Genomic DNA, 26019 nt, shown 5'->3' on the forward strand with positions numbered 1-26019 from the left:
TGAACTCTTGCAGTGGTAGACTAGCAGATGTAGGGGTTGTAGGTGGTACGGTCTACCCATCGTAAGGTGCAAATGCTTCTGAAAGAATATGTCTCGGTCATCCGTTTCTCAAACACCATGTAGTGCGAGAAATCCAACGGAGGAGATCGAGTCTTGTGGGGAAAAGTGCGCAAACCTCTACAGAGTGTATAAACTAATCATGGTTAGCCGTGTCCCCGGTTATGGACATCTTGAGTATCTAGTACCTGGATTATCATGTGAATCTCATCACGTTACTTTAAATGAATATTGTTGGGTTTTAATGATGTTACTTAATTGGGATTGAGAATGCTGTCAACCATTCTCAATGTTTAACAACCACCATGATAGTAAATTAAAATGTATTCCTTTGCAGTAGGAAAAAATTGGCTTTTCGCAAAAACACTATAACCATAGAGCTTTTCCACCAGCCAAATATGCATGTAGTGATAGCCTTTATTCATCATTATCCTCTGGTGTGAATTTGCCAGTACATTCAATGTACTGACCCTCTGTGGCTGCAACGTCTCATGTTGCAGGATTTCTTACGACGAGTAAGTGATATGTTAGGGTTACGATTTCTACACTCAACTTTGCCGTTGGTGTTGATGGGAATCCACAACCTTGTTTCTTCTGCTATTTTGGATTGAGATAATAGTATTTACGTTACTTGTACATGTGATTTACCTCTGTTATAAATCCTCGAGTACTGTGTGTGTCAGCATACCGATCCAGGGATGACACTTAAGCACAGAGACTTGATCCATTCGGGTCGGGTCGCTATAGCATTAATGAACTTGAGGGAGCTAATGTGGAGGCTAACGAGTTTGAGGCCTTTATGGGCAAACTCAAGGGAAAATCCAAGAAGCACTTTGTTGCTCTCTTGGAATAACTTGGTGAAGCCAATGACATGATCGAGGCTCACGAAGACACCATCTCTAAGATGGAAGGGCATAGTCGTGACTATGCCGATGAGATTTCGGATCTTTCCAATGCTCTTGAGGAAGAGCGTGGTCTTCGTTTGGCTCTTGAGGAGTCACACAACGTTGATCATGCTAAGTTAAAGAAAGATTATGACCATGTCCTCATTGTTTCTCGTGTGCTAAATTCCGAGAAGGCCAAACTCGGGGTTGATCTTGCTAGACTCAAAGAGGAGTTTGATATACTTGACAAGGCCCACAAGGCCTTGAAGGGTATTCACGCTAGTCTCGAGGAGTCTCATGATCAACTCCAAGTGAAGCTAACTAAGGAGAAAGCAACTTTTCCTCATATGGTTTTAATTGATAATGCAAATGCTACTAACCCGTGTTGTGAGCATATACATCTTGTTGAGAAAAATGCGAAGTTGAAGGAGCAACTTGAGAGAGGTCTTGTGACTTGCATACAAGGCAAGAAGAACCTCAACGGTCTCTTGATCAACCAAAAGGGAGGTGTGGCCAAGGAAGGGGTTGGGTACGTGCCCGACTCCAAGAACAACAAGAAGAATGACAAGACCAAACGACCTCCTCCCCTCATGCAAACCTTTGTGAGGGAGGGAGAGAGTGCCCCTGAGGAGAAGAAGAAGAAAAATGTCAAGAAGGGCAATGTCACCCCTCTCAACAAAGCCGGCGATTTTAACCCTTCTTATGTGTTATGTCGTGCTAGTGATGGGCATGTTTATGCCAAATTTGTTGGTTCTCTTCATGAGTACATTGAATGGTCTATTTGGGTTCCTAAGACCCTTGTTACTAACATCAAAGGACCCATTACAAAATGGGTACCTAAAACCAAGCATTGATCTCTTGTAGGTGTTTGCTTCCGGTGGTGGATCATGGTTGCTCGATAGCGGAGCTACAAATCATATGACCGGAAGCAAGGACTTGGTGGTGGACGTGCACAAAGTTCCATCTATGCCCACCAATGTCGAGTGGGGTGACGCCTCATCTTCTAAGGTATTGGGACTTGGCAAGGTGGTCATCTCTCATGATCTCACGATCGAGAAGGTCATGCTTGTTGAGTCCCTTGCATACAATTTACTTTCCGTTCGTCAACTTGCAATCATGGGCTTTGCCACGTTCTTTGATATCGATACCGTGGCCCTCTTGTGGAGCAAGACTCTTAAAGTAGCTTTTGTTGGGCATGTCGAGAATGGTCTATATGTGATTAACTTTTCGAAGCGACCCACTAAGACTGCGACATGCCTAATGGCTAAAGTTGATATGGGATGGCTTTGGCATCGCCGTTTAGCCCATGTCAATATGAGATCTTTGCAAATTCTCCTCAAGAGGGACCATGTCCGTGGACTAACGAATGTTAGTTTTGCTAAAGATCGTGCTTGCAGTGCCTGTATCGAAGGAAAGCTACATGAGAAGGCTCACCCTCCCACGACTATCATTTATTCAAAGAGGAGCTTGGAGCTCCTTCACATGGATCTCTTTGGGGCCCCATCCTTCGATAGTCTTGGAGGTAGGAAGTATTGCTTGGTGATTGTGGATGACTACTCAAGGTACACATGGGTGTATTTCTTCAAGAGGAAGAGCGAGACCCAACAGACCGTCATTGACTTTGCAAATGAAGCACAACGTCAACACAATGCAAAGATCTTGACAATAAGAAGTGACAATGGCACCGAGTTCAAGAACTACACCTTGGATGAATTTCTTAGTGATGAGGGAATCAAGCATCAATATTCCGCACCATACACCCCTCAACAAAATGGTGTTGCGGAGAGGAAGAACCGGACGTTGATGGATGCGGCAAGGACCATGATGGCGGAGTTCAAGTCTGCGTACAACTTTTGGGCCGAAGCCATCAACACCGCATGTCATGCATCCAATCGGCTCTACCTCCGCAAGGGCTTGAACAAGACTCCATACGAGATACTCACCGGTAACAAGCCCAACCTCAAGTACTTCCGGGTATTCGGGTGTAAGTGTTTCATTCTCAAGAAAGGTGTTCGGTTGTCTAAATTTGAGGCTAGAGCTTATGAGGGCATATTTGTTGGTTATGCTACAAACTCTCATGCTTACCGTGTCCTCAATAAATCCATGGGACTTATTGAGGAGACGTGTAACGTGGAGTTTGATGAGAATAACGGCTCCCAAGTGGAGCAAAGTGGCACTTGTGATGTAGGTGATGAAATTCCTCCCCAAGCCATAAGAAGAATGGGTGTTGGCTTTATCCTACTGACGGTGTCCTGGACTAGGGGGTACTCACCACGTCGTCTCCCGATCTATTAGATTGGGCCGAGGACCCCCGTGGCCGTATACTCATGGGCCAGTTCGGACGGCTACCGCATACAAGGAATATTCCACAAGACTTGGTGATCAAGACAAGGACTTCTCCCCACCGGCGTATTCGGCTAGGACTCTTGTTATCCTAGGCCTCCGGTGCATTATATAAACCGAGGCCAGGCTAGTCGATAGATATACAATATATACAACAATCATACCATAGGCTAGCTTCTAGGGTTTAGCCTCCTTGATCTTGTGGTAGATCTACTCTTGTACTACCCATATCATCAATATTAATCGAGCAGGACGTAGGGTTTTATCTCCATCAAGAGGGCCCGAACCTAGGTAAAACATTGTGTCCCTTGTCTCATGTTACCATCCGCCTAGACGCACAGTTCGGGACCCCCTACCCGAGATCTGCCGGTTTTGACACCGACACCAGCCGTTCCTCTGATGCTCCTGCGCCAGGGTACGAGATGGTGGACTGCCGGGACTGGAGGAAGGGCTGCATGCCGACCTTCAGCCTCCCCACCACCAGCTACAGCGCGCCGGAAAAGCGGTTCACGTTCGTCAAGGTGGCGTCCACCGATTTCTACGGCTACGACATCGGGTACAACATCACCGTCACGTTTGAATACTACAAGAGCCTCTGCTTGAGCATGTGCTCGTGCGCCGCCTTCGCCTACAAGAGGAATGGCCAGGGTCAGTGCTACATGAAAGGGGTCCTCTTCAACGGTTACACGTCGCCCATCGCCCCCAGAAACATATATCTCAAGGTGCCTACCGACCTCCACGCCTCGGCACCGCCGCCGTCCATGGTCCTCGACTACAATCTTAATGGCTCTGATGCGGCCATCGACCCGCCATACGTCGACATGTATGGGGCACTAAGAAGTGGCCCGAACTTGTCCTACCTTTGCTGGTTCGCCGTGGTGCTGGGATTTCTCGAGCTACTCTTCCCCGCCACGGCATGGTGGTTCATGTCTGGCCAGGAGAGCATGCCCAGCTCGCTGGAGGCAAGCTATCGGCTGGTCATGGGGACCTAGTTCAGGAGGTTCACATATCGAGAGCTCAAGAAAGTCACTGGGGACTTCAACGAGGTTCTCGGCCGTGGCGGCTCCGGAGTGGTGTACCGCGGCGTGCTTGACAAGACCACCGTGGTGGCGGTGAAGGAGCTGACAAACATGCTGCAGGGCGAGGAGGAGTTTTGGGCGGAGATGAAGGTGTTTGGGAGGATCAACCATATCAACCTGGTGAGGATATGGGGGTTTTGCTCTGAGGGCAAGCACAAGCTGTTGGTGTACGAGTACGTGGAGAACGGGTCACTCGATAGGCACCTGTTCAGCGAGGACAGCAGCAAGGCACTGGCATGGAGAGTGTTGGGGAACGTAGTAATTTCAAAAAAATTCCTACGCACAAGCAAGATCATGGTGATGCATAGCAACGAGAGGGGAGAGTGTTGTCCACGTACCCTTGTAGACCGAAAGCGGAAGCGTTAGCACAACGCGGTTGATGTAGTCGTACGTCTTCATGATCCGACTGATCAAGTACCGAACGTACGACACCTCCGAGTTCAGCACACGTTCAGCCCGATGATGTCCCTCGAACTCCGTTCTAGCCGAGTGTTGAGGGAGAGTTTCGTCAGCACGACGGCGTGGTGACGATGTTGATGTTCTACCGATGCAGGGCTTCGCCTAAGCACCGCTACAGTAATATCGAGGTGGACTATGGTGGAGGGGGCACCGCACATGGCTAAAAGATCAAACGATCAGTTGTTCTCTCTCTGGGGTGGCCCCCTGCCCCCGTATATAAAGGAGCAAGGGGGGTGCAGCCGGCCAGGGAGTAGGCGCGCCAGGAGGAGTCCTACTCCCACCGGGAGTAGGACTCCCCCCTTTCCTAGTTGGATTAGGACTTGGGAGGGGGAAAGAGTGGAGGAGAAGAAGGAAGGGGTGGGGGCGCCACCCTCTCCTTGTCCTATTCGGACTAGGGGGGAGGGGCGCGCGGCCCAGTCCTAGCCGCCACTCCTCTCTTCCACCTAGGCCCACTAAGGCCCATTAAGTCCCCGGGGGGTTCCGGTAACCTCCCGGTACTCCGGTAAAATCCCGATTTCACCCGAAACACTTCTGATATCCAAATGAAGGCTTCCAATACATCAATCTTCATGTCTCGACCATTTGAGACTCCTCATCATGTCCGTGATCACATACAGGACTCCTAACAACCTTCGATACATCAAAACATATAAACTCATAGTATAACTGTCATCGAAACATTAAGCGTGCGGACCCTACGGGTTCGAGAACTATGTAGACATGACCGATACACGTCTCCGGTCAATAACCAACAGCGGAACCTGGATGCTCATATTGGCTCCCACATATTCTACGAAGAATTTTATCGGTCAAACCGCATAACAACATACGTTGTTCCCTTTGTCATCGGTATGTTACTTGCCCGAGATTCGATCGTCGGTATCTCAATACCTAGTTTAATCTCGTTACCGGCAAGTCTCTTTACTCGTTCTATAATACATCATCCCGCAACTAACTCATTAGTAGCAATGCTTGCAAGGCTTAAGTGATGTGCATTACCGAGAGGGCCAAGAGATACCTCTCCGACATTCGGAGTGACAAATCCTAATCTCGAAATATGCCAACCCAACAAGTACCTTTGGAGACACCTGTAGAGCACTTTTATAATCACCCAGTTACGTTGTGACGTTTGGTAGCACACAAAGTGTTCCTCCGGTAAACGGGAGTTGCATAATCTCATAGTCATAGGAACATGTATAAGTCATGAAGAAAGCAATAGCAGAATACTAAACAATCGTGTGCTAAGCTAACGGAATGGATCATGTCAATCACATCATTCTCCTAATGATGTGACCCCGTTAATCAAATGACAACTCATGTCTATGGTTAGGAAACATAACCATCTTTGATCAACGAGCTAGTCAAGTAGAGGCATACTAGTGACAATCTGTTTGTCTATGTATTCACACATGTATTATGTTTCCGGTTAATACAATTCTAGCATGAATAATAAACATTTATCATGATATAAGGGAATAAATGATAACTTTATTATTGCCTCTAGGGCATATTTCCTTTAGTCTCCCACTTGCACTAGAGTCAATAATCTAGATTACACAGTAATGATTCTAACACCCATGGAGCCTTGGTGTTGATCATGTTTTGCTCGTGGAAGAGGCTTAGTCAACGGGTCTGGAACATTTAGATCCGTATGTATCTTGCAAATTTCTATGTCTCCCACCTGGACTAAATCCCGGATAGAATTGAAGTGTCTCTTAATGTGCTTGGTTCTCTTGTGAAATCTGGATTCCTTCGCCAAGGCAATTGCTCCAGTATTGTCACAAAAGATTTTCATTGGACCCGATGCACTAGGTATGACACCTAGATCGGATATGAACTCCTTCATCCAGACTCCTTCATTTGCTGCTTCCGAAGCAGCTATGTACTCCGCTTCACATGTAGATCCCGCCACAACACTTTGTTTAGAACTGCACCAACTGACAGCTCCACCGTTCAATGTAAACACGTATCCAGTTTGCGATTTAGAATCATCCGGATCAGTGTCAAAGCTTGCATCAACGTAACCGTTTACGATGAGCTCTTTGTCACCTCCATAAACGAGAAACATATCCTTAGTCCTTTTCAGGTATTTCAGGATGTTCTTGACCGCCGTCCAGTGATCCACTCCTGGATTACTTTGGTACCTCCCTGCTAGACTTATAGCAAGGCACACATCAGGTCTGGTACACAGCATTGCATACATGATAGAGCCTATGGCTGAAGCATAGGGAACATCTTTCATTTTCTCTCTATCTTCTGCAGTGGTCGGGCATTGAGTCTTACTCAACTTCACACCTTGTAACACAGGCAAGAACCATTTCTTTGCTTGATCCATTTTGAACTTCTTCAAAACTTTGTCAAGGTATGTGCTTTGTGAAAGTCCAATTAAGCGTCTTGATCTATCTCTATAGATCTTGATGCCTAATATATAAGCAGCTTCACCGAGGTATTTCATTGAAAAACTCTTATTCAAGTATCCCTTTATGCTATTCAGAAATTCTATATCATTTCCAATCAACAATATGTCATCCACATATAATATTAGAAATGCTACAGAGCTCCCACTCACTTTATTGTAAATACAGGCTTCTCCAAAAGTCTGTACAAAACCAAATGCTTTGATCACACTATCAAAGCGTTTATTCCAACTCCAAGAGGCTTGTACCAGTCCAGAAATGGATCGCTGGAGCTTGCACACTTTGTTAGCTCCCTTTGGATCGACAAAACCTTCCGGTTGCATCATATACAACTCTTCTTCCAGAAATCCATTCAGGAATGCAGTTTTGACATCCATTTGCCAAATTTTATAATCATAAAATGCGGCAATTGCTGACATGATTCGGACAGACTTAAGCATCGCTACTGGTGAGAAAGTCTCATCGTAGTCAATCCCTTGAACTTGTCGAAAACCTTTCGCAACAAGTCGAGCTTTGTAGACAGTAACATTACCGTCAGCGTCAGTCTTCTTCTTGAAGATCCATTTATTCTCAATTGCTTGTCGATCATTGGGCAAGTCAACCAAAGTCCATACTTTGTTCTCATACATGGATCCCATCTCAAATTTCATGGCCTCAAGCCATTTTGCAGAATCTGGGCTCACCGTCGCTTCTTCATAGTTCGTAGGTTCATCATGATCTTGTAGCATGACTTCCAGAACAGGATTACCGTACCACTCTGGTGCGGATCTTACTCTGGTTGATCTATGAGGTTTAGTAGCAACTTGATCTGAAGTTCCATGATCATCATCATTAACTTCCTTACTAATTGGTGTAGGCGTCACAGAAACCGGTTTATGTGATGAACTACTTTCCAATAGAGGAGCAGGTATAGTTACCTCATCAAGTTCCACTTTCCTCCCATCACTTCTTCCGAGAGAAACTCCTTCTCTAGAAAGGATCCATTCTTAGCAACGAATGTCTTGCCTTCGGATCTGTGATAGAAGGTGTACCCAACAGTCTCCTTTGGGTATCCTATGAAGACACATTTCTCTGATTTGGGTTCGAGCTTATCAGGTTGAAGCTTTTTCACATAAGCATCGCAGCCCCAAACTTTCAGAAACGACAACTTTGGTTTCTTGCCAAACCACAGTTCATAAGGCGTCGTCTCAACGGATTTCGATGGTGCCCTATTTAACGTGAATGCGGTCGTCTCTAAAGCATAACCCCAAAATGATAGCGGTAAATCTGTAAGAGACATCATAGATCGCACCATATCTAGTAAATTACGATTACGACGTTCGGACACACCATTACGCTGTGGTGTTCCGGGTGGCGTGAGTTGCGAAACTATTCTGCATTGTTTCAAATGTAGACCAAACTCGTAACTCAAATATTCTCCTCCACGATCAGATCGTAGAAACTTTATTTTCTTGTTACGATGATTTTCAACTTCACTCTGAAATTCTTTGAACTTTTCAAATGTTTCAGACTTATGCTTCATTAAGTAGATATACCCATATCTGCTTAAATCATCTGTGAATGTGAGAAAATAATGATATCCGCCACGAGCCTCAATATTCATCGGACCACATACATCTGTATGTATGATTTCCAACAAATCTGTTGCTCTCTCCATAGTACCGCAGAACGACATTTTAGTCATCTTGCCCATGAGGCAGGGTTCGCAAGTACCAAGTGATTCATAATCAAGTGGTTCCAAAAGTCCATCAATATGGACTTCTTCATGCGCTTTACACCGATATGACCTAAACGGCAGTGCCACAAATAAGTTGCACTATCATTATCAACTCTGCATCTTTTGGCTTCAACATTATGGCTATGTTTATCACTACTACCGAGATTCATCAAAAATAGACCACTCTTCAAGGGTGCATGACCATAAAAGATATTACTCATATAAATAGAACAACCATTATTCTCTGATTTAAATGAATAGCCGTCTCGCATCAAACAAGATCCAGATATAATGTTCATGCTCAACGCTGGCACCAAATAACAATTATTTAGGTCTAATACTAATCCCGAAGGTAGATGTAGAGGTAGCATGCCGACCGCGATCACATCGACTTTGGAACCATTTCCCACGCGCATCGTCACCTCGTCCTTTGTCAGTGTTCGCTTAATCCGTAGTCCCTGTTTCGATTTGCAAATATTAGCAACAGAACCAGTATCAAATACCTAGGTGCTACTGCGAGCTCTAGTAAGGTACACATCAATAACATGTATATCACATATACCTTTGTTCACCTTGCCATCCTTCTTATCTGCCAAATACTTGGGGCAGTTCCGCTTCCAGAGACCAGTCTGCTTGCTATAGAAGCACTCAGTTTCAAGCTTAGGTCCAGACTTGGGTTTCTTCTCCTGAGCAGCAACTTGCTTGCTGTTCTTCTTGAAGTTCCCCTTCTTCTTCCCTTTACCCTTCTTGAAACTGGTGGTCTTACCGACCATAAACACTTGATGCTCCTTCTTGATTTCTACCTCCGCAGCCTTTAGCATTGCGAAGAGCTCGGGAATTGTCTTATCCATCCCTTGCATATTATAGTTCATCACGAAGCTCTTGTAGCTTGGTGGAAGTGATTGTAGAACTCTGTCAATGAAACTATCAACCGGAAGATTAACTTCCAGCTGGGTCAAGTGATTATGGTACCCAGACATTCTGAGTATATGTTCACTGACAGAACTATTCTCCTCCATCTTGCAGCTGTAGAACTTATTGGAGACTTCATATCTCTCAATCCGGGCATTTGCTTGAAATATTAACTTCAACTCCCGGAACATCTCATATGCTCCATGACGTTCAAAACGACGTTAAAGTCCCAGTTCTAAGCCGTAAAGCATGGCACACTGAACTATCGAGTAGTCATCAACTTTGCTCTGCCAGACGTTCTAAACATCGTCAGTTGCATCAGCAGCAGGCCCAGCACTCAGCGGTGCTTCCAGGACGTAATTCTTCTGAGCAGCAATGAGGATAATCCTCAAGTTATGGACCCAGTCCATGTAATTACTACCATCATCTTTCAACTTTGCTTTCTCAAGGAACGCATTAAAATTCAACGGAACAACAACACGGGCCATCTATCTACAATCAAACATAGACAAGCAAGATACTATCAGGTACTAAGTTCATGATAAATTTAAGTTCAATTAATCATATTACTTAAGAACTCCCACTTAGAAAGACATCCCTCTAATCTTCTAAGTGATCACGTGATCCAAATCAACTAAACCATAACCGATCATCACGTGAAATGGAGTAGTTTTCAATGGTGAACATCACTATGTTGATCATATCTACTATATGATTCACGCTCGACCTTTCGGTCTCAGTGTTCCGAGGCCATATCTGCATATGCTAGGCTCGTAAGTTTAACCTGAGTATTCTGCGTGTGCAAAATTGGCTTGCACCCGTTGCAGATGGACGTAGAGCTTATCACATCCGATCATCACGTGGTGTCTGGGCACAACGAACTTTGGCAACGGTGCATACTCAGGGAGAACACTTTTTATCTTGAAATTTAGTGAGAGATCATCTTATAATGCTACCGTCAATCGAAGCAAGATAAGATGCATAAAAGATAAACATCACATGTAATCAATATAAGTGATATGATATGGCCATCATCATCTTGTGCTTGTGATCTCCATCTCCGAAGCACCTTCATGATCACCATCGTCACCGACACGACACCTTGATCTCCAGCATAGCATCGTTGTCGTCTCGCCAATCTTATGCTTTCACGACTATCGCTACCGCTTAGTGATAAAGTAAACCATTACAGGGCGATTGCATTGCATACAATAAAGCGACAACCATATGGCTCCTGCCAGTTGCCGATAACTCGGTTACAAAACATGATCATCTCATACAATAAAATTTAGCATCATGTCTTGACCATATCACATCACAACATGCCCTGCAAAAACAAGTTAGACGTCCTCAACTTTGTTGTTGCAAATTTTACGTTGCTGCTACGGGCTTAGCAAGAACCGTTCTTACCTACGCATCAAAACCACAACGATAGTTTGTCAAGTTGGTGTTGTTTTAACCTTCACACGGACCGGGCGTAGCCACACTCGTTTCAACTAAAGTTGGAGAAACTGATACCCGCCAGCCACCTGTGTGCAAAGCACGTCGGTAGAACTAGTCTCGCGTAAGCGTACGCGTAATGTCGGTCCGGGCCGCTTCATCCAACAATACCGCCAAACCAAAGTATGACATGCTGGTAAGCAGTATGACTTATATCGCCCACAACTCACTTGTGTTCTACTCGTGCATATGACACCTAGGCATAAAACCTGGCTCGGATGCCACTGTTGGGGAACGTAGTAATTTCAAAAAAATTCCTACACACACGCAAGATCATGGTGATGCATAGCAACGAGAGGGGAGAGTGTTGTCCACGTACCCTTGTAGACCGAAAGCGGAAGCGTTAGCACAACGCGGTTGATGTAGTCGTACGTCTTCATGATCCGACCGATCAAGTACCGAACGTATGGCACCTCCGAGTTCAGACACGTCCAGCCCGATGACGTCCCTCGAACTCCGATCCAGCCGAGTGTTGAGGGAGAGTTTCATCAGCACGACGGCGTGGTGACGATGTTGATGTTCTACCGATGCAGGGCTTTGCCTAAGCACCGCTACAGTAATATCGAGGTGGACTATGGTGGAAGGGGGCACCGCACACGGCTAAAAGATCAAACGATCAATTGTTCTCTCTCTGGGGTGCCCCCTGCCCCCGTATATAAAGGAGCAAGGGGGTGTGCGGCCGGCCAGTGAGTAGGCGCGCCAGGAGGAGTCCTACTCCCACCGGGAGTAGGACTCCCCCCTTTTCCTAGTTGGACTAGGACTTGGGAGGGGGAAAGAGTGGAGGAGAAGAAGGAAGGGGGGGGGGGCGCCGCCCCCCCTCTCCTTGTCCTATTCGGACTGGGGGGGAGGGGCACGCGGCCCAGTCCTAGCCGCCTCTCCTCTCTTCCACCTAGGCCCACTAAGGCCCATTAAGTCCCCGGGGGGTTCCGGTAATCTCCCGGTACTCTGGTAAAATCCCGATTTCACCCGAAACACTTCCGATATCCAAACATAGGTTTCCAATATATCAATCTTCATGTCTCGACCATTTCGAGACTCCTCGTCATGTCCGTGATCACATCCGGGACTCCAAACAACCTTCGGTACATCAAAACATATAAACTCATAATATAACTGTCATCGAAACATTAAGCGTGCGGACCCTACGAGTTCGAGAACTATGTAGACATGACCGAGACACGTCTCCGGTCAATAACCAACAGCGGAACCTGGATGCTCATATTAGCTCCCACATATTCTACGAAGATCTTTATCGGTCAAACCGCATAACAACATACGTTCACTACACCACAACACTGATGTAAGGACAGAAAAACCGCCATGAGAAAGCTCTTTAAAGGGCAGATAAACTGCCGGGAGAATGGTTCTCCCGGCAGATAGAACCGCCACGAGAACGGCTGCCGGGGATTACTTGTCCTGGCAGATAAACTTCTCCCGGCAGATTTTCTGCCCTAGCCCATCTATTTGCCGGCAGTTTAACTGCCAGCACAAATAGGTTGGCCTGGCAGATAATATGCCATCCTGTTTTGTTTCAAAAACAATCTGGCTGTTCTGGGCAACATATCCCCGATTTAGAATCCAATCACAATATGCCCAGGCATCATACATCATTTCACTCAAGGTTCAATTGCAGACCTCAAACACATTAAGACTAAAAATTCAAGATCTCAACATCCATAGATGTGTTCAGTAACAACCAGCCACATTGGTAAACATAATTTACATCAGATAATAAGATGTTATGTCTTCAAACTAAGCTACACTAACAGTATGAGCTTGACTTACGGCTACAGCTATGTCTAGGAAACAATGGCAGGTTCACACTTTTGTATATTTCTGCTCAGCCGTTTGTTGAATGGCATTGCCATATTCATGAGATGTTCTGAATACCAGACTCGCCGCCATCATGTGAAGCTGCATTATTCAAACAGGGCCACGTGTCTCCAGCAGAAGAGTCATCAAACTTGTACTGCTTGAAAGACCACAGACAAGCCTCACCCCACTTGATCGTGTTGTCACTGAACAGAAGAATCACCATGTAGACATCCTAGTTGACTTGTACAACTACGTGTTGACCAGAAGATCTTCCAGTGTGATGCCAACCTGAACAGATAAGATGGTACAAATGAAGAAACAACTTAGCCTGTGTTTGACAGTGAAGTATTGCAAAAACCAAAGTATCAAAAAACTATAGTAATTTAGCTAGTACGCATGAATACCGTGGTATTGACATATCAGAGTATTTTAAAGTATTAATACATAGAAGCCGTTTGACACAGCATTGTAAAATTAGTTGTACTAGCTGCGAAATGTCTGTTTTTCTAGCGGAGCTAGCCGTTGCATGTAGCGACCGGCCAAAGAACATCCATGCACACGGCTATAGAGCAGCACATTTTTCTAGCTAGCTAGCCAGCTGGCCAGTCCTTACCATCCGCATGCATAACAGCCGAAGCTTGCATAAACTCAACTCCACTGAACAGCCATGCTCAAGGCTTGTGGTTATCAAAAAGGACACTCGGTCAGGGGGGCAGGGCATGGGAGCAAGGCGAGTTTTCTTGGAGAGCGAGGCGAGCTGCTGAGAATAGAGGGGGAGAGGATAACAGGGTGCCATGCCCGTTCTTTTCGGCTGCTCTGTTTTTTAAAAAGAGGTCCAGGGCTCTTTTTTTAATATAGAGGTAAAACCATGATTTACCAAATACTGTAGTATTAAAACCACAATTTTAAGGGAAACCAAACACCTCATTGTAAATAAAACTATGGTAATCTCAAAAACTGTAGTATTTCTCAAAACAGAAGATGTTGGATCTCTAGGGAAAATAGTAAGGGGTGCGACGCTGACCTGCACTACATGTGGCGAGGATGAAGAAGGGTTTACTCTTTGGATGGGTAGCAGAAGTGTTGCGTCGCTACAGAGCTGCTAGTTGTGCTCTGCTCTACGGACGATGCAGACGGGTTTGCAGCGAGCAGAGGAAGTCGCATTGTGCTCTGCCCCATGGATTGCAGAAGATTCCTCTCTATTACCCCCCCTCTCTCTCTTCATGTGTTCAATTCCTCCTTCTAACTCCTTTATCTACGTGCATAGATCAAACGAGGAAAGCAACGGAAAGCTGGAATAAGTGTGAGCAGGATCAAACTCTGTTAGGTGAGTAACTGAGTATTACAACCACAATGTTTTTTCCATATCAATGGACTCTATGCAGGCTTGAGTATCTTTTTATTTGCATTATCTTCTTACTTAGAGTGAAACAGGTTAATGAATATCATCAATTGTTAGATCATAAATATTTTTCCATGATCTACAATGGGATGGCCTCTTTCCAAAAACTGTGACTACAATCTAACTCATTTGTTCAGAGTTCATGAAGTTTCAGATACCAGAAAGAATGTTCAATTGCATATACAGCTGGTTGGAAATCTGTAATACCTGGTGATTGGTATGTGTACATCAATAGTGTCTCTACTCCAAATTCATCAGTTTGAAAATCACAGGCGAACATGTAATGGTAGAGGCTGCATTGCTCGTGGCCTCGTTCAACAATTAATAGTAAAGCTCTGTTTCCTGCACAATGTCAAACGAGGCCGCAAAGCTGCACAGTTAGTTTCTATCTATCTATCTGCATATTTCATTTTAGGATCTTTGCGACTGAAGGATCAAAATAAGACGAGGAACATGATTGGTAGATTAGATTGAAACAACAACAGAATCATTGCAGATTGAGAGAAAAATCCAAAACAATCCTAACAAGTTCATGCACAAGTCTGTCTAGAAGAAGCATGGGTGAAAAACATCAACACAGATGGTGTGCACTGGCTATCACAAGATCTCGCGTTAAAAAGCATCTCCCTTTTTTGAGATAAAAACATCTTTTGTAATTTCCAAGTGTACAAGGTCCATCTCCCAATAGAAGAAAATAAAATAAAAGGGAGCACCTATTTAACATGGGTCTGGAAAAATTCTAGGACGTTCGGTCACCGTCCGACGGCTAACGTGCAAGCGACACTATTCTTCTTCTTCCTCTATTACTTCTTCCTCCCGCGCACTCTCCCGGTCGGCAGGCACTGCCATGTGCCACCCAATCTCCCCTCAACCTCCACTCACTATTGTGCTTGCCACCGCCGCGGAGTGGAGCGGATCATATAAGATGTGCTTATTACCAAACATAGGAGACTCTAATGTGCAGAACAAAAAACAATTAACATTAACCATAACTTCTGATGAAACAGGCAACTACAAAGCGTGTTGTAACCCATTTACATGTCAGACTGGAAATGTGATGAGCTTCTAGACGTTTTTTTCTCTCAAACATGAGCTCGTAGAAGATGTTAATCCAGTGTTCATGTAAGGAGATTGATGACTAGATTAATTCACATGCTAATTTTGTGATTTTTCATTTATAGTGACCAAAAGAACTACCTCAGTTACACAAATGAACCAAGCAATTCTGGTGGCAATTAATTCTACTTGATTTTTTCTTACAGAAATGTGGTATAAATTAACTTAATCTTGTGCTTACATCAACTTGAAGGTGTATCGTCCACTGAGAAAATTAGTCGGTCTGTGCAGTCCATAAATTATACTACTAATGCAAGAGAACATTGTATATCTAAAACTGTATCTGTAAAGTCCAAATGCAAGGAAATAACATAGGACCGAACACTAACCAGTGAAGGTTTTAGTGGCTAGAATACATCTTGAGGTCCGCTTTTCATGAGGTAAGGGGCGCATCCATACTCAGCCACTTTCCTTGTGCTGCACCCTGTTCCATCTTTGTATCTCACCACTATATAATCAGATAAGGGGATAAATTCTTGGGAGGTCTAAAAAGGCCCAAAGCAGGCAACAGTCAGTAGCGACAGTAGCATCTCAGATTGCTGCAAAAAAAGTTGCATCTCAGGTTGAGCCTCAATCAATGCCAGCTATAGATAGCGCATATGAAGAAGTCCACATCTCCAACATGGATTGGCCATGGAGCTAAAGCAGCCAGAAGGGCTGATGAGGCAGGAGCATGTGGTCGAAGAAGGGGAAGGAAGGAACAGACCTGCGAGGTGGGACGGCAGAAAGAGTGGTGGCGACCGGCTCGCTGCTCGGGTGAAGCTTGCGGGGAGGACGCCTGCTTGAGATAGGAATCTCGCGATGTAGCGATGGAAGGCGTTCGACGGAGGAGGGTGGTCGGCAGTGGAGTGGCTCGGCGACGGGGCCGGTCGGTGCCGGTGGTGCTCCATGTCCGTTGGGTGCTCGGCGGCGCTGCTGTGGGGTGATTGGGGCGGCGTCGGCAGTGGACGGAGCGGAGGACGGTCTGCGGCGCTGGGGTAGTTGGGAGAGGCGACGAGGGCGCGGTGGGTGAGAGGCGACGGCGGCAGTGGTCGGCGGCGATGGATGGTTGGGGGCAGCGGTGGTGGTGCGGTGCTTGTGGCGGCGGTAGGTGCGGTCTGGTGTAGGGCACGGCGAGATTTGGGGGTGAATTTGGATTGGGCCGATTTGGGGGATTGGGGCGCGTCTTGTGCCAAAATTTTAGTCTCTCGCGCCTATTTTCCATCGCTAGCGCGGGCTTGGGCCCAGTACAATTTTGGACTTGCGCTAAAGACACTTCCCGGCACAAAACATGCTGTGGTTTACATGTCCCGGCAGAAAACGGCCCCTAGAATTTTACCGGCAGTCTGTGTACCCTTGTTCCACAAGTTCTACCGGCAGGTTCTGTGCCCCGAAGTATTTCTCCCGGCAGTAATAAATGTCCCGGCAAATATTTTGCCCTTGTTCACGTATTTCTCCCGGCAGTTAATTGCCCCCAATCAAAGGTTGTGGTGTAGTGGTTGTTCCTTTTGTCATCGGTATGTTACTTGTCCGAGATTCAATCGTCGGTATCTCAATACCTAGTTTAGTCTCGTTACCGGCAAGTCTCTTTACTCGTTCTGTAATACATCATCCCGCAACTTACTCATTAGTAGCAATGCTTGCAAGGCTTAAGTGATGTGCATTACCGAGAGGGCCCAGTGATACCTCTCCGACATTCGGAGTGACAAATCCTAATCTCAAAATATGCCAACCCAACAAGTACCTTTGGAGACACCTGTAGAGCACCTTTATAATCACCCAGTTACGTTGTGACGTTTGGTAGCACACAAAGTGTTTCTCCGGTAAACGGGGGTTGCATAATCTCATAGTCATAGGAACATGTATAAGTCATGAAGAAAGCAATAGCAGAATACTAAACGATCGTGTGCTAAGCTAACGGAATGAGTCATGTCAATCACATCATTCTCCTAATGATGTGACCCCGTTAATCAAATGACAACTCATGTCTATGGTTAGGAAACATAATCATCTTTGATCAACGAGCTAGTCAAGTAGAGGCATACTAGTGACAATCTGTTTGTCTATGTATTCACACATGTATTATGTTTTTGATTAATACAATTCTAGCATGAATAATAAACATTTATCATGATATAAGTAAATAAATAATAACTTTATTATTGCCTCTAGGGCATATTTCCTTCAGAGAGAGCGGTTCAAGATTGCGTTGGGCACGGCCAAGGGCCTAGCCTACCTCCACCACGAGTGCCTCGAGTGGGTCATCCACTGCGACGTCAAGCCGGAGAACATCCTGCTCACTCGAGACCTCGACCCAAAGATAGCCAACTTCGGGCTGTCCAAGATGTCCGGGAGGAAAGCCGTCGGCGACGGCATGCAACTCTCCCAAATGAGGGGGACGACAGGCTACATGGCACCCAAGTGGGTGTTGGGCCTGCCGATCGACACCAAGGTCGATGTGTACAGCTATGGCATCGTGTTTCTGGAGATCCTGATGGGAAGCAGGATAACAGAACAGAGGATTGTGGACGACAAGGAGCGGCTACAGATGAGCCAGATCGTGCAGGCGCTGAAGCAGGTGGTGGCGAGCGGAGACATCACGTCATTGGTGGATAGCAGGCTGAACGGGCAGTTCAACCCTCGACAGGCCATGGACGTCATCTTCAAGGCTCTTAGAGCTTGCGATGATGAGGATGAACACCCTACGTACTTGTTGTGACTTCGATCATCTTTGGATCGACTTACAGCTCTGCAGCCGAGTTGGCGCCATCGCCGATAGCAGAGTCCCGATCAATCAACGAGAAGAAGAGTTGTGACACAATCAGATCAGGGCGCCGACTCGTAACAGTCCGGGAATTGCAACACGGGCGGTGCAAATATAAGGTGGCCGGTGGACTTCCTCCTCCGCCGCTAGCCGGCCGGTGGGCGTGCGCCGCCCGTCCATGGCTTCTTCCACGAGCAACGGCCCCGTACGGCAAGACGTATGGACTGGACGGCCTTCTTCATGTCCCGCTTGCTGGGTAGTAGTAGCATCGAGCGAACTAGATTGGGAGGAGCCATGTTGGACTCTTTTTTTAGAAAGCTATATGTTGGACTCTTGTTGGGAAGAATAGTTGAGTTAGTTATTTTTTGGGCCAAATTGCTATGAGTTGTCCAGTGCCTAGGAAGAGCTACGGAAGTCTTCAAGCTTTGTGTGTGAGAAAAGCTTTGGGAAAATTTATATTTTGGTTCACCCAAGTTACAAAAGTTGACATCTAGTTGCGCAAATTTTTAGCCTGACAGTTAGTCCCTCAATTTATAAAACCAACGCGTTTTATATACAACCGAAAATGAGTGGGGAACTGTCTCGGTACATCAGTTTTCTCTCTCCTCACTTGCCACGTCAGGCGGGCCATTAGGTTACTTTGGCTCCCCTCCGTTATCTCTCTCCTCATCACTTCTCTCTTCTGATGCACTCTTCATCTCTACCACACCTACTCTCTCTCTCTCTCTCTCTCTGCCCAAAGACGGCGACCTCACCAGTCTCTGTCACCATCGCCACATGCACTGGAGGATAGTTTTTTGATGTGGATGAATGAGGATATATACAAGCATCTCAACTTAGCAATAGATAAGGGTTGCGGTTTGAAATTATGGTTTTCGGATTTATGAATTAGAGTTTTGGATTTGTGACTTTGAACTTAACTAGGATTCTTCGGTCATAGCTGCCATCACGCCATGGCACCGGCGAAAAATAGGGACTTCCAAGTAACGCCACGGGGCTTGCGGCCCGGCCTTCTTGTGTGCCTCGTCCCAAGTGACATACCAATTCACATGTTCGACGGGCAGGTTTATGTCTCACTTCATTTTTTAGGGCTTGTGTCTCGCTTCATGTGCACCGGTAGATCGCGTCATCTGCAGGGAACCAGTAGTGGGCCGGCCCACTAACCATGTGGTCCCATTACACTGACATTGCATGCATGTATTTATTTTATTATTTTTATTTTAAAGAAATACTAAATGCATATATTATGAAAAATAATTTTGTTAATTTCCTAACAGTGTTCATCGCACATTTACAAAAATGTGAATGGGTGTAAAAAATGTTCGCTCAACATTTAGAAAATGTTTGTTCCAGTCAAAAACAATTTTGTGACATTTGCAAAAATGCACACATGTTTCAAACAAATGTACATCACATTTTATTAAAATGTTATACGATGTAAACAATGTTTGTGTAACTAAAAAAAGTTTATACCATCAAAAAATGATTACATTTATAAAAGTGTGCATGAGTTTCAAACAAAATGTTTGTGACATCTTTCAAAAAATTTGTCCAATGTAAAAAATGTTTGTATGGTTTGCAAACATGTTTTGTATCATAATAAAAACATGTTTCAATATGTATTTGAAAAAAGTGTAACACATATTCAATTTGTTTTTCAGAACAAGTATTTAAACAACATGTGTAAAAACATTTTAGATGTATAGGAAAAATGTACAATGTGTATGACAAGAAGTAGACATCAAAACATATATTTCAAAAAATGTAAATTGTGTACTTGAAAATATTAAATGTGTATAAAATAATAGTTCCGATGATAAGAAACATGTACAGTGTGTATGAAAAATATAAACATGTGCTGAAAATAAGAAAATAAGGGAAGGAATAATAGAAGAAAACCGAAGAAAGAACAAAAAACCGAGACAAAAATAGAGAAAACCGATGGAAAGAGCAAACGAGAAAGGAAAACCAAAGAAAAACAAAGAAAACCATAGAAAAAAGGAAAAATGAAGAAAAACGAAAGAAAATAACGGAAATCGAAGAAAACCAATATAACAAGCTGCCACAAAAGAGTGCATAGGTGATGTTTTAAAATTATTTTTTAATATTTTATCAACTAACTAAGCAATCAAACATTAAATAAAAAGTAACTACGCAAAATAGATAAGAAGTAAGAAATTCTCATGCAACAGCGCCAGAAATTTTGTATTTGAAATTTTTTAATCTTGTATTTGAAAAATATTAATCAAGCACTTGAATAGTGTTATAAATATTTATAGAAAAAATATTGACCATGAACTAAAAAAATGTCAAATTTGCATTGGATAAATTGTTAACGGTGTATTAGATTTTTTTGCTGATATATACAAAAAGATAGAATGAAAAATAAAAGAAACAAAGAAAAGCAAAAAAATAAAAACCAAAAAAGAAACGAAATAAACTATAAAAATGAAAAATAAAACCAAAGAAACAACTTAAAAAAGAATGGAAAAACTAAAAAAGCGAAGAAAAAAAGAAAAGAAGAAAAAAACAAAATACCGGGAGAAAACCGAATAAAACAGAAGAAAAATAAAGAAACCGAGCTCTTTCAAACGGTTCGCGCTCATGAACTCGATGATGGCGTATTGACAAGCAACACTACAATCAAATCCTCGCACAATTCTTTTTCTTCCCTTGCGCGCAAGTGCTAAAGTGCCAGGCTGTTACCCATAGCGCTCGACGCGAGAGATCCTTCTGTCTCGCTCAATACGAGATATACCTTCCATGCGTCTCTCGACCCAAAATAGCGTCTGGAAGAAGAATACACTACCCCAAACTAACTTTGTAGGGCTCGTTTGGTTTAGAGGAAACCAAAACTTAGGCATAAGGAGTTGTACATGATTTTGAAGATGACGCTTGTCATTTTAAGGATTTGCCTTGCCTCGTCCCTACACAAAAAAATGAGTTTTAAGTGAATGTATAGTTTCCCTGTATACATTTTCTATAAACCAAATGCATCTATAGGAAATTTTCTTCTCGAATTCCTTGTTCATATGTTTTTCGTACGAATATCCTTGAATAAGGCCTTAGTGACGGCCCAGGATATTTGTGAAGGGCCCAAGGCCTCGAATTAAGTTGATGGGCCCAACGTCAGGAAAAGGGTCAAAATCCCTAGAAAGACTCTCGGTCGTCCTTCTCCTTCATCCCAATCCCCGCGATGGACGCCGCTCCCGTCCGGCGCCGCAGCACCCCACTTCCGGCGCTTGATCCCACGCCCGCTGCCGCCCCCACTCCTCCAGCGCCGTCTCCCTCCCCGCCGTCGTCCAGCCACTCGAGTGCGCCGCCAACATCCCCAATCGACCAGCGCCTCCCGTCAAACGCTGCCCGGTCGCCGTCCAGCCACTTCAGCGCCGCTTCCTTCCCCATCGACCGTCACCTCCTCGTCGTTCCAGGGCTAACCCTTCGACGTCCAGCAGCCCCCCTCACCGTCGAGCACTCCAGCGCCGTCTCGCTCCCCGTCGACCGGCGCAGGGCCTCCCTCGTCTGCCGGATCTGCCTCACGGCCTCGTCCTCCTGTTTCCTCCCAGTCCAGCGCCTCCAAACAACACAGAAAAGGTAGCAGCTTCCACACTTCTTCAGCGCGCACGATTAACCCGGGGATCGACTCGGGTTCTTGGTACCTCAGATCGAGACCTAATTAACCTCGGGTTGCCCACAATCGCAGGTCGCAAGTACCGCGCGCCGGCCCCCAAGGAAGATCGATGGAGACGCTGCCGGACGACGTTGTCGTGGAGATCCTGGTCCGCGTGACGGAGGTGGCAGCCCTATTCCGCTGCACCGCAACGTGCAGGCGATGGCGCCTCCTCATAGCTGACCCGTCTTTCCTCCGCCGCCGCTGGCCGGAGGGCGTGAGCCTCCAGTCCTCCCTGCTCGGCTTCTTCGCCTTGCAACAGCCCCGTCAAGAACCAACAGAAGGGAGCTCTACAATGCCGCTCTTCACCCCGGTGCCATGCTCCCCCCACCGCTTCATCGCCATCCCTGATCAGCCTCGAGGCGGCCAGGCAGTGGTGCTCGCCTCGCACCGTGGCCTTCTTGTTGTGCGCTTCGTCCCACTCGACGCCATCAGCATGTTCGAGAAAATCATGATCCTGGCTGTGTGTGATCCAATCGCCGGCACAAGCCGCCCGCTGCCTCCGTTGAAGTGCAGTAGGTCTTTCCGAATAGAAGGATGCGCCCTTCTAACTGGTGCGGATTGTCGCGTGACCAAACGGCGAGGGGCGTCGCCGTCAGTCTACTCGTCCTTCAAAGTGCTAATCATCAGTTACGACGGACGGTACAATCTCCATGTGCTCGCGTCCAATGAGTTGAGCTGGAGGACGTCTAGAAACTGGTTTGAACCTGTTGAGTATGCCGGACGTGTGGTGCCCCAGCAGATCAACATCGTCGTGTGCCGAGGCATGGCACACTGGCTCTTCAAGTACTCGTCAGACTTCTACACACTCAACGTGTGCGCTAAGACCATGCAGATGTCTATAACAAAGCTCCCTCTCACAAGGAACCCCCTCGGCTTCAAGTTTTCAAGTGCACTGCTTAATGTCACCAACGATGGAAGTCTATCGCTGCTTGGTTTATACAGGGACTGCAGCTGGCTGGAGATGTGGACACATGAAGGTGACAACAAGAGTGTAGATGGCATGGCAGACTGCTGGCACCAAACCAAGATGATTGAGCTAATACAACTCAAGGAGAGTACGGTTGGCCTGGTGCAATGCGTGTGCGTGAGCGAGATGAGCGGTAAACTGCTCGTAAAGGACAATCAAGATTGCGCGTACATTGTAGATCTCCAAACTGGGGCGATGGAGAATGTCACCGACTGGTTTTGCGGCATTGTCACGATGGCTGTCCCATTTGAGAATGATTGGCCGACCTTCTTCATGTCTCGCTTGGCGGGTGGTAGGATCAAGCGGAATAAACTGAGAGGAGCTATATCGAAAATTGCTTCCACTTTTTGCAAACCAATAGTTGTGGCAATTATCTTTGGGTTAATTGTTATGAGTCTGGATCATGAAGAGCTACAGGAATCTTAAGATCTGTGTGTGGCAGACTTAATGAAGATGCAAGTTAATTTATCACGTGTACCTGCGCATATTTGGGTTAGTTGTTATGAGTCTGGATCATGAAGAGCTACGAGATTGATCATAGTGCAACGTCTAGGCAAGGAACAGATGTTGCAAGAGTTGCCCTGCTAAATCAGATCAATAGGATAGAACTGCCTTGTGCAGAATAATTTGGTCTAGTGGTGTAGAATATGGCCTCTGTGTTTTATTTCCAGTTTTAACATGTGCCTGTTTAGACTTGGTGTGCTACTGCTAGCTGAACCTTTGATGTTCTGTTGAACAAATACTACCTCCGTAAACTAATATAAGAGCGTTTAGAATACTAAAGTAGTAATCTAAACACTCTTATATTAGTTTACAGAGGGAGTAGTAATGAGGTGCTGAGTAGTCTTGTATTATTATGAGAATCCCCATTATCTACAGGACTTCGCTTGGGCAACCGGCCTCTCTATCAACTTCACCAAAACAACGTTAGTGCCTATGCATGTCGCACCTATACTGTCGGCATCCATTGCATCTACCATGCAATGCACAACCTCCTCCTTCCCACAGATCTATTTAGGCCTACCCTTAGCACCCACTCGCCTGCCTTCAAACGCCTTCCTACCCATCATCGAACGATGTCAAAAATTCTTAACAGGTTGGCGGGCAAAGCTCCTCTCCAAAGGAGACAGGCTGATATTACTATCTGCAGTCCTAGATTCAATCTTGGTCAATTTTGGTTCCCAACTCGATTGTCATACGCCCCCTGAAAATGCTCGACAGCGTCTTGATGCCAACGAGCACTGCATTCGCCTCTGTTTCCTCTGATCCATTCTCATCCTCGGTAAAGTCCATCTTATTGTGATAGAAATGAAGAGAAATAAATAAGCTTTAGTTAATGTAATAAATATACCCATTGTCATTTCTAAAATTCCAACATTAGAGAAAATAACACCTTTTGTCCTCCATGTCTCTGGCGAGTAACGCTTTGGTACTGTAACTCAAGAAACACTACATTACGGATCGTATACATGAAAATACGTTGCATCTACGGTTCAAACTATTGTCCCCTTGACGGTCACTCGCTTTGGTGTCACCACATACCCCCCAACACGGACTAGGCTCTTTTTACGGTCACACCCCTGCCGTTTCTGGAAACCAACCCGCGCCCCACTCTAGCTGTCTCTGTCCTAAATCCTCAATCCCCATCCCCAGTCGTTCTTTCCCTCTCCCTCCTCTCAATCCCCTTCCCCATATCCATGGATGGCGAGAGCGTCGAGAATGGCTGTGAGATCTCTGCTGCCAGCGGTAGCACTGCCGTTGCTGGAGGTAGCAATGTCTTTGCCCTTCCCGCTAAGCTGGTGCAAGCCGGTGGACGAAGCTGTGCGAACCCACACTGGTGGGCTGGGAGGAAGTTCATGCAGGAGGTGTGGTGGCGCGGGGAGCCAGAACTCCGACCGGATTCTGGCTATGTTCTCCTCAAGTGCATGCTGGGGATGGATGCGTTGGAGGCTCAGTACCACAATCGGGTATTGTTGGCAGTCACTTTTGGAGACCGCATCACTGAGCTAACGGCAAAGGCCAGGCTTGACGTCCTGGAAAATAAAACTTTCATCTTTCCCTCGCAGGTGTGCATCAAGGAGGCCACCCCTCAGCATGACCTTTGGCCCACCTTGAAGGAGGAGGCGACGTGCACACACATGCTCGAATCGCCAATGTGCTAGCTCCTGGATCTAGTTTGTTCTCTAGCACCGCGTGATGCAGGGTACTCCCGACGATCTGCCGTAGAAGACCACAGTGAGCTTCGAAAGGGTACCCGGGGAGGCGTGTGAGCCAGAGGCCGTGAACGCGCTCCTGAACAAGCTGGTGACAAGCTCAGCAACATGAGGCCGCTGGAGGATAAGTGCAAGCTCATCCTGGACGCGTGGTTCCACAACCCAAGCAAGGTTCCCAAGGTGTTGGAAAGCTTCCCAAGGTCCTCTGTTTGGTCCATGTTCTGTAATTCAGCTTCTTCCATGTTCCCTTGCCCAACTTGCACTTCTCTGCCTCCCATGCATGTTGTATATTCTGCTCATTCATTTGCAAATACTCATTGAACCCTATCTGCCTCCCTTGCTCATCCTGGTGGTACAACAAAAATTCACATATTTCTCTGTCCTGCGATTCTTCTCTCAGCCTCTTCTTCTCTACAACTTTTCTTCATCTCCTCCTCGTCCGACGACGCCCTTCCCACCACCGTCGCCTATACGGAGGGATGCAGCTGCACAGGTGACCGTAAGGTGAAGGGGCCGGAGAGGAAATGGTGATTTCCGATGCCCCTGTCCTCCTCTGATGTGTATTTAGTTAATCTTTACTATGAATCTACTGTGTTTGATCCGATGAAATGTGATTCTATGTCCATATGAATTGTGAATCTATGTCTCTTTTGTTGCTATGTTTCATATGTTGATCAATGCAGTTTCTCTCACGTTGCACTGATACCATAGTTTCGTGTGTG

General features: G+C 45.8%; 1 protein-coding gene, 1 long non-coding RNA gene and 1 pseudogene across 3 annotated transcripts; 2 read left to right on the plus strand and 1 right to left on the minus strand.

The window, feature by feature from the left end:
* Positions 1-4045: 4045 nt before the first annotated feature.
* On the plus strand, positions 4046-18399 carry LOC119288034 (annotated as a pseudogene).
* Positions 12985-16830, minus strand: LOC119288042. Of its 2 annotated transcripts, XR_005141084.1 has the most exons (5): positions 16408-16830; positions 16031-16240; positions 14793-14927; positions 14208-14438; positions 12985-13471 (listed from the first exon to the last, which is right to left on the minus strand). It is a non-coding gene; the product is annotated as an uncharacterized LOC119288042 (long non-coding RNA). The 2 variants fall into 2 exon arrangements; XR_005141085.1 differs by lacking the exon at positions 14208-14438.
* Positions 18400-21670: 3271 nt separating the features above from the next.
* On the plus strand, positions 21671-23843 carry LOC119324788. Its single transcript, XM_037598584.1, has 2 exons — positions 21671-22038; positions 22148-23843. The coding sequence occupies exon 2, from the start codon at positions 22185-22187 to the stop codon at positions 23508-23510; it is 1326 nt and encodes a 441-aa protein (XP_037454481.1). The 5' UTR covers positions 21671-22038; positions 22148-22184; the 3' UTR covers positions 23511-23843.
* The last annotated feature ends 2176 nt before the right edge of the window (positions 23844-26019 follow it).

The sequence above is a fragment of the Triticum dicoccoides genome, chromosome 1A (genome assembly GCF_002162155.2).
Source record: "Triticum dicoccoides isolate Atlit2015 ecotype Zavitan chromosome 1A, WEW_v2.0, whole genome shotgun sequence".
Classification (NCBI taxonomy): Eukaryota; Viridiplantae; Streptophyta; class Magnoliopsida; order Poales; family Poaceae; genus Triticum; species Triticum dicoccoides.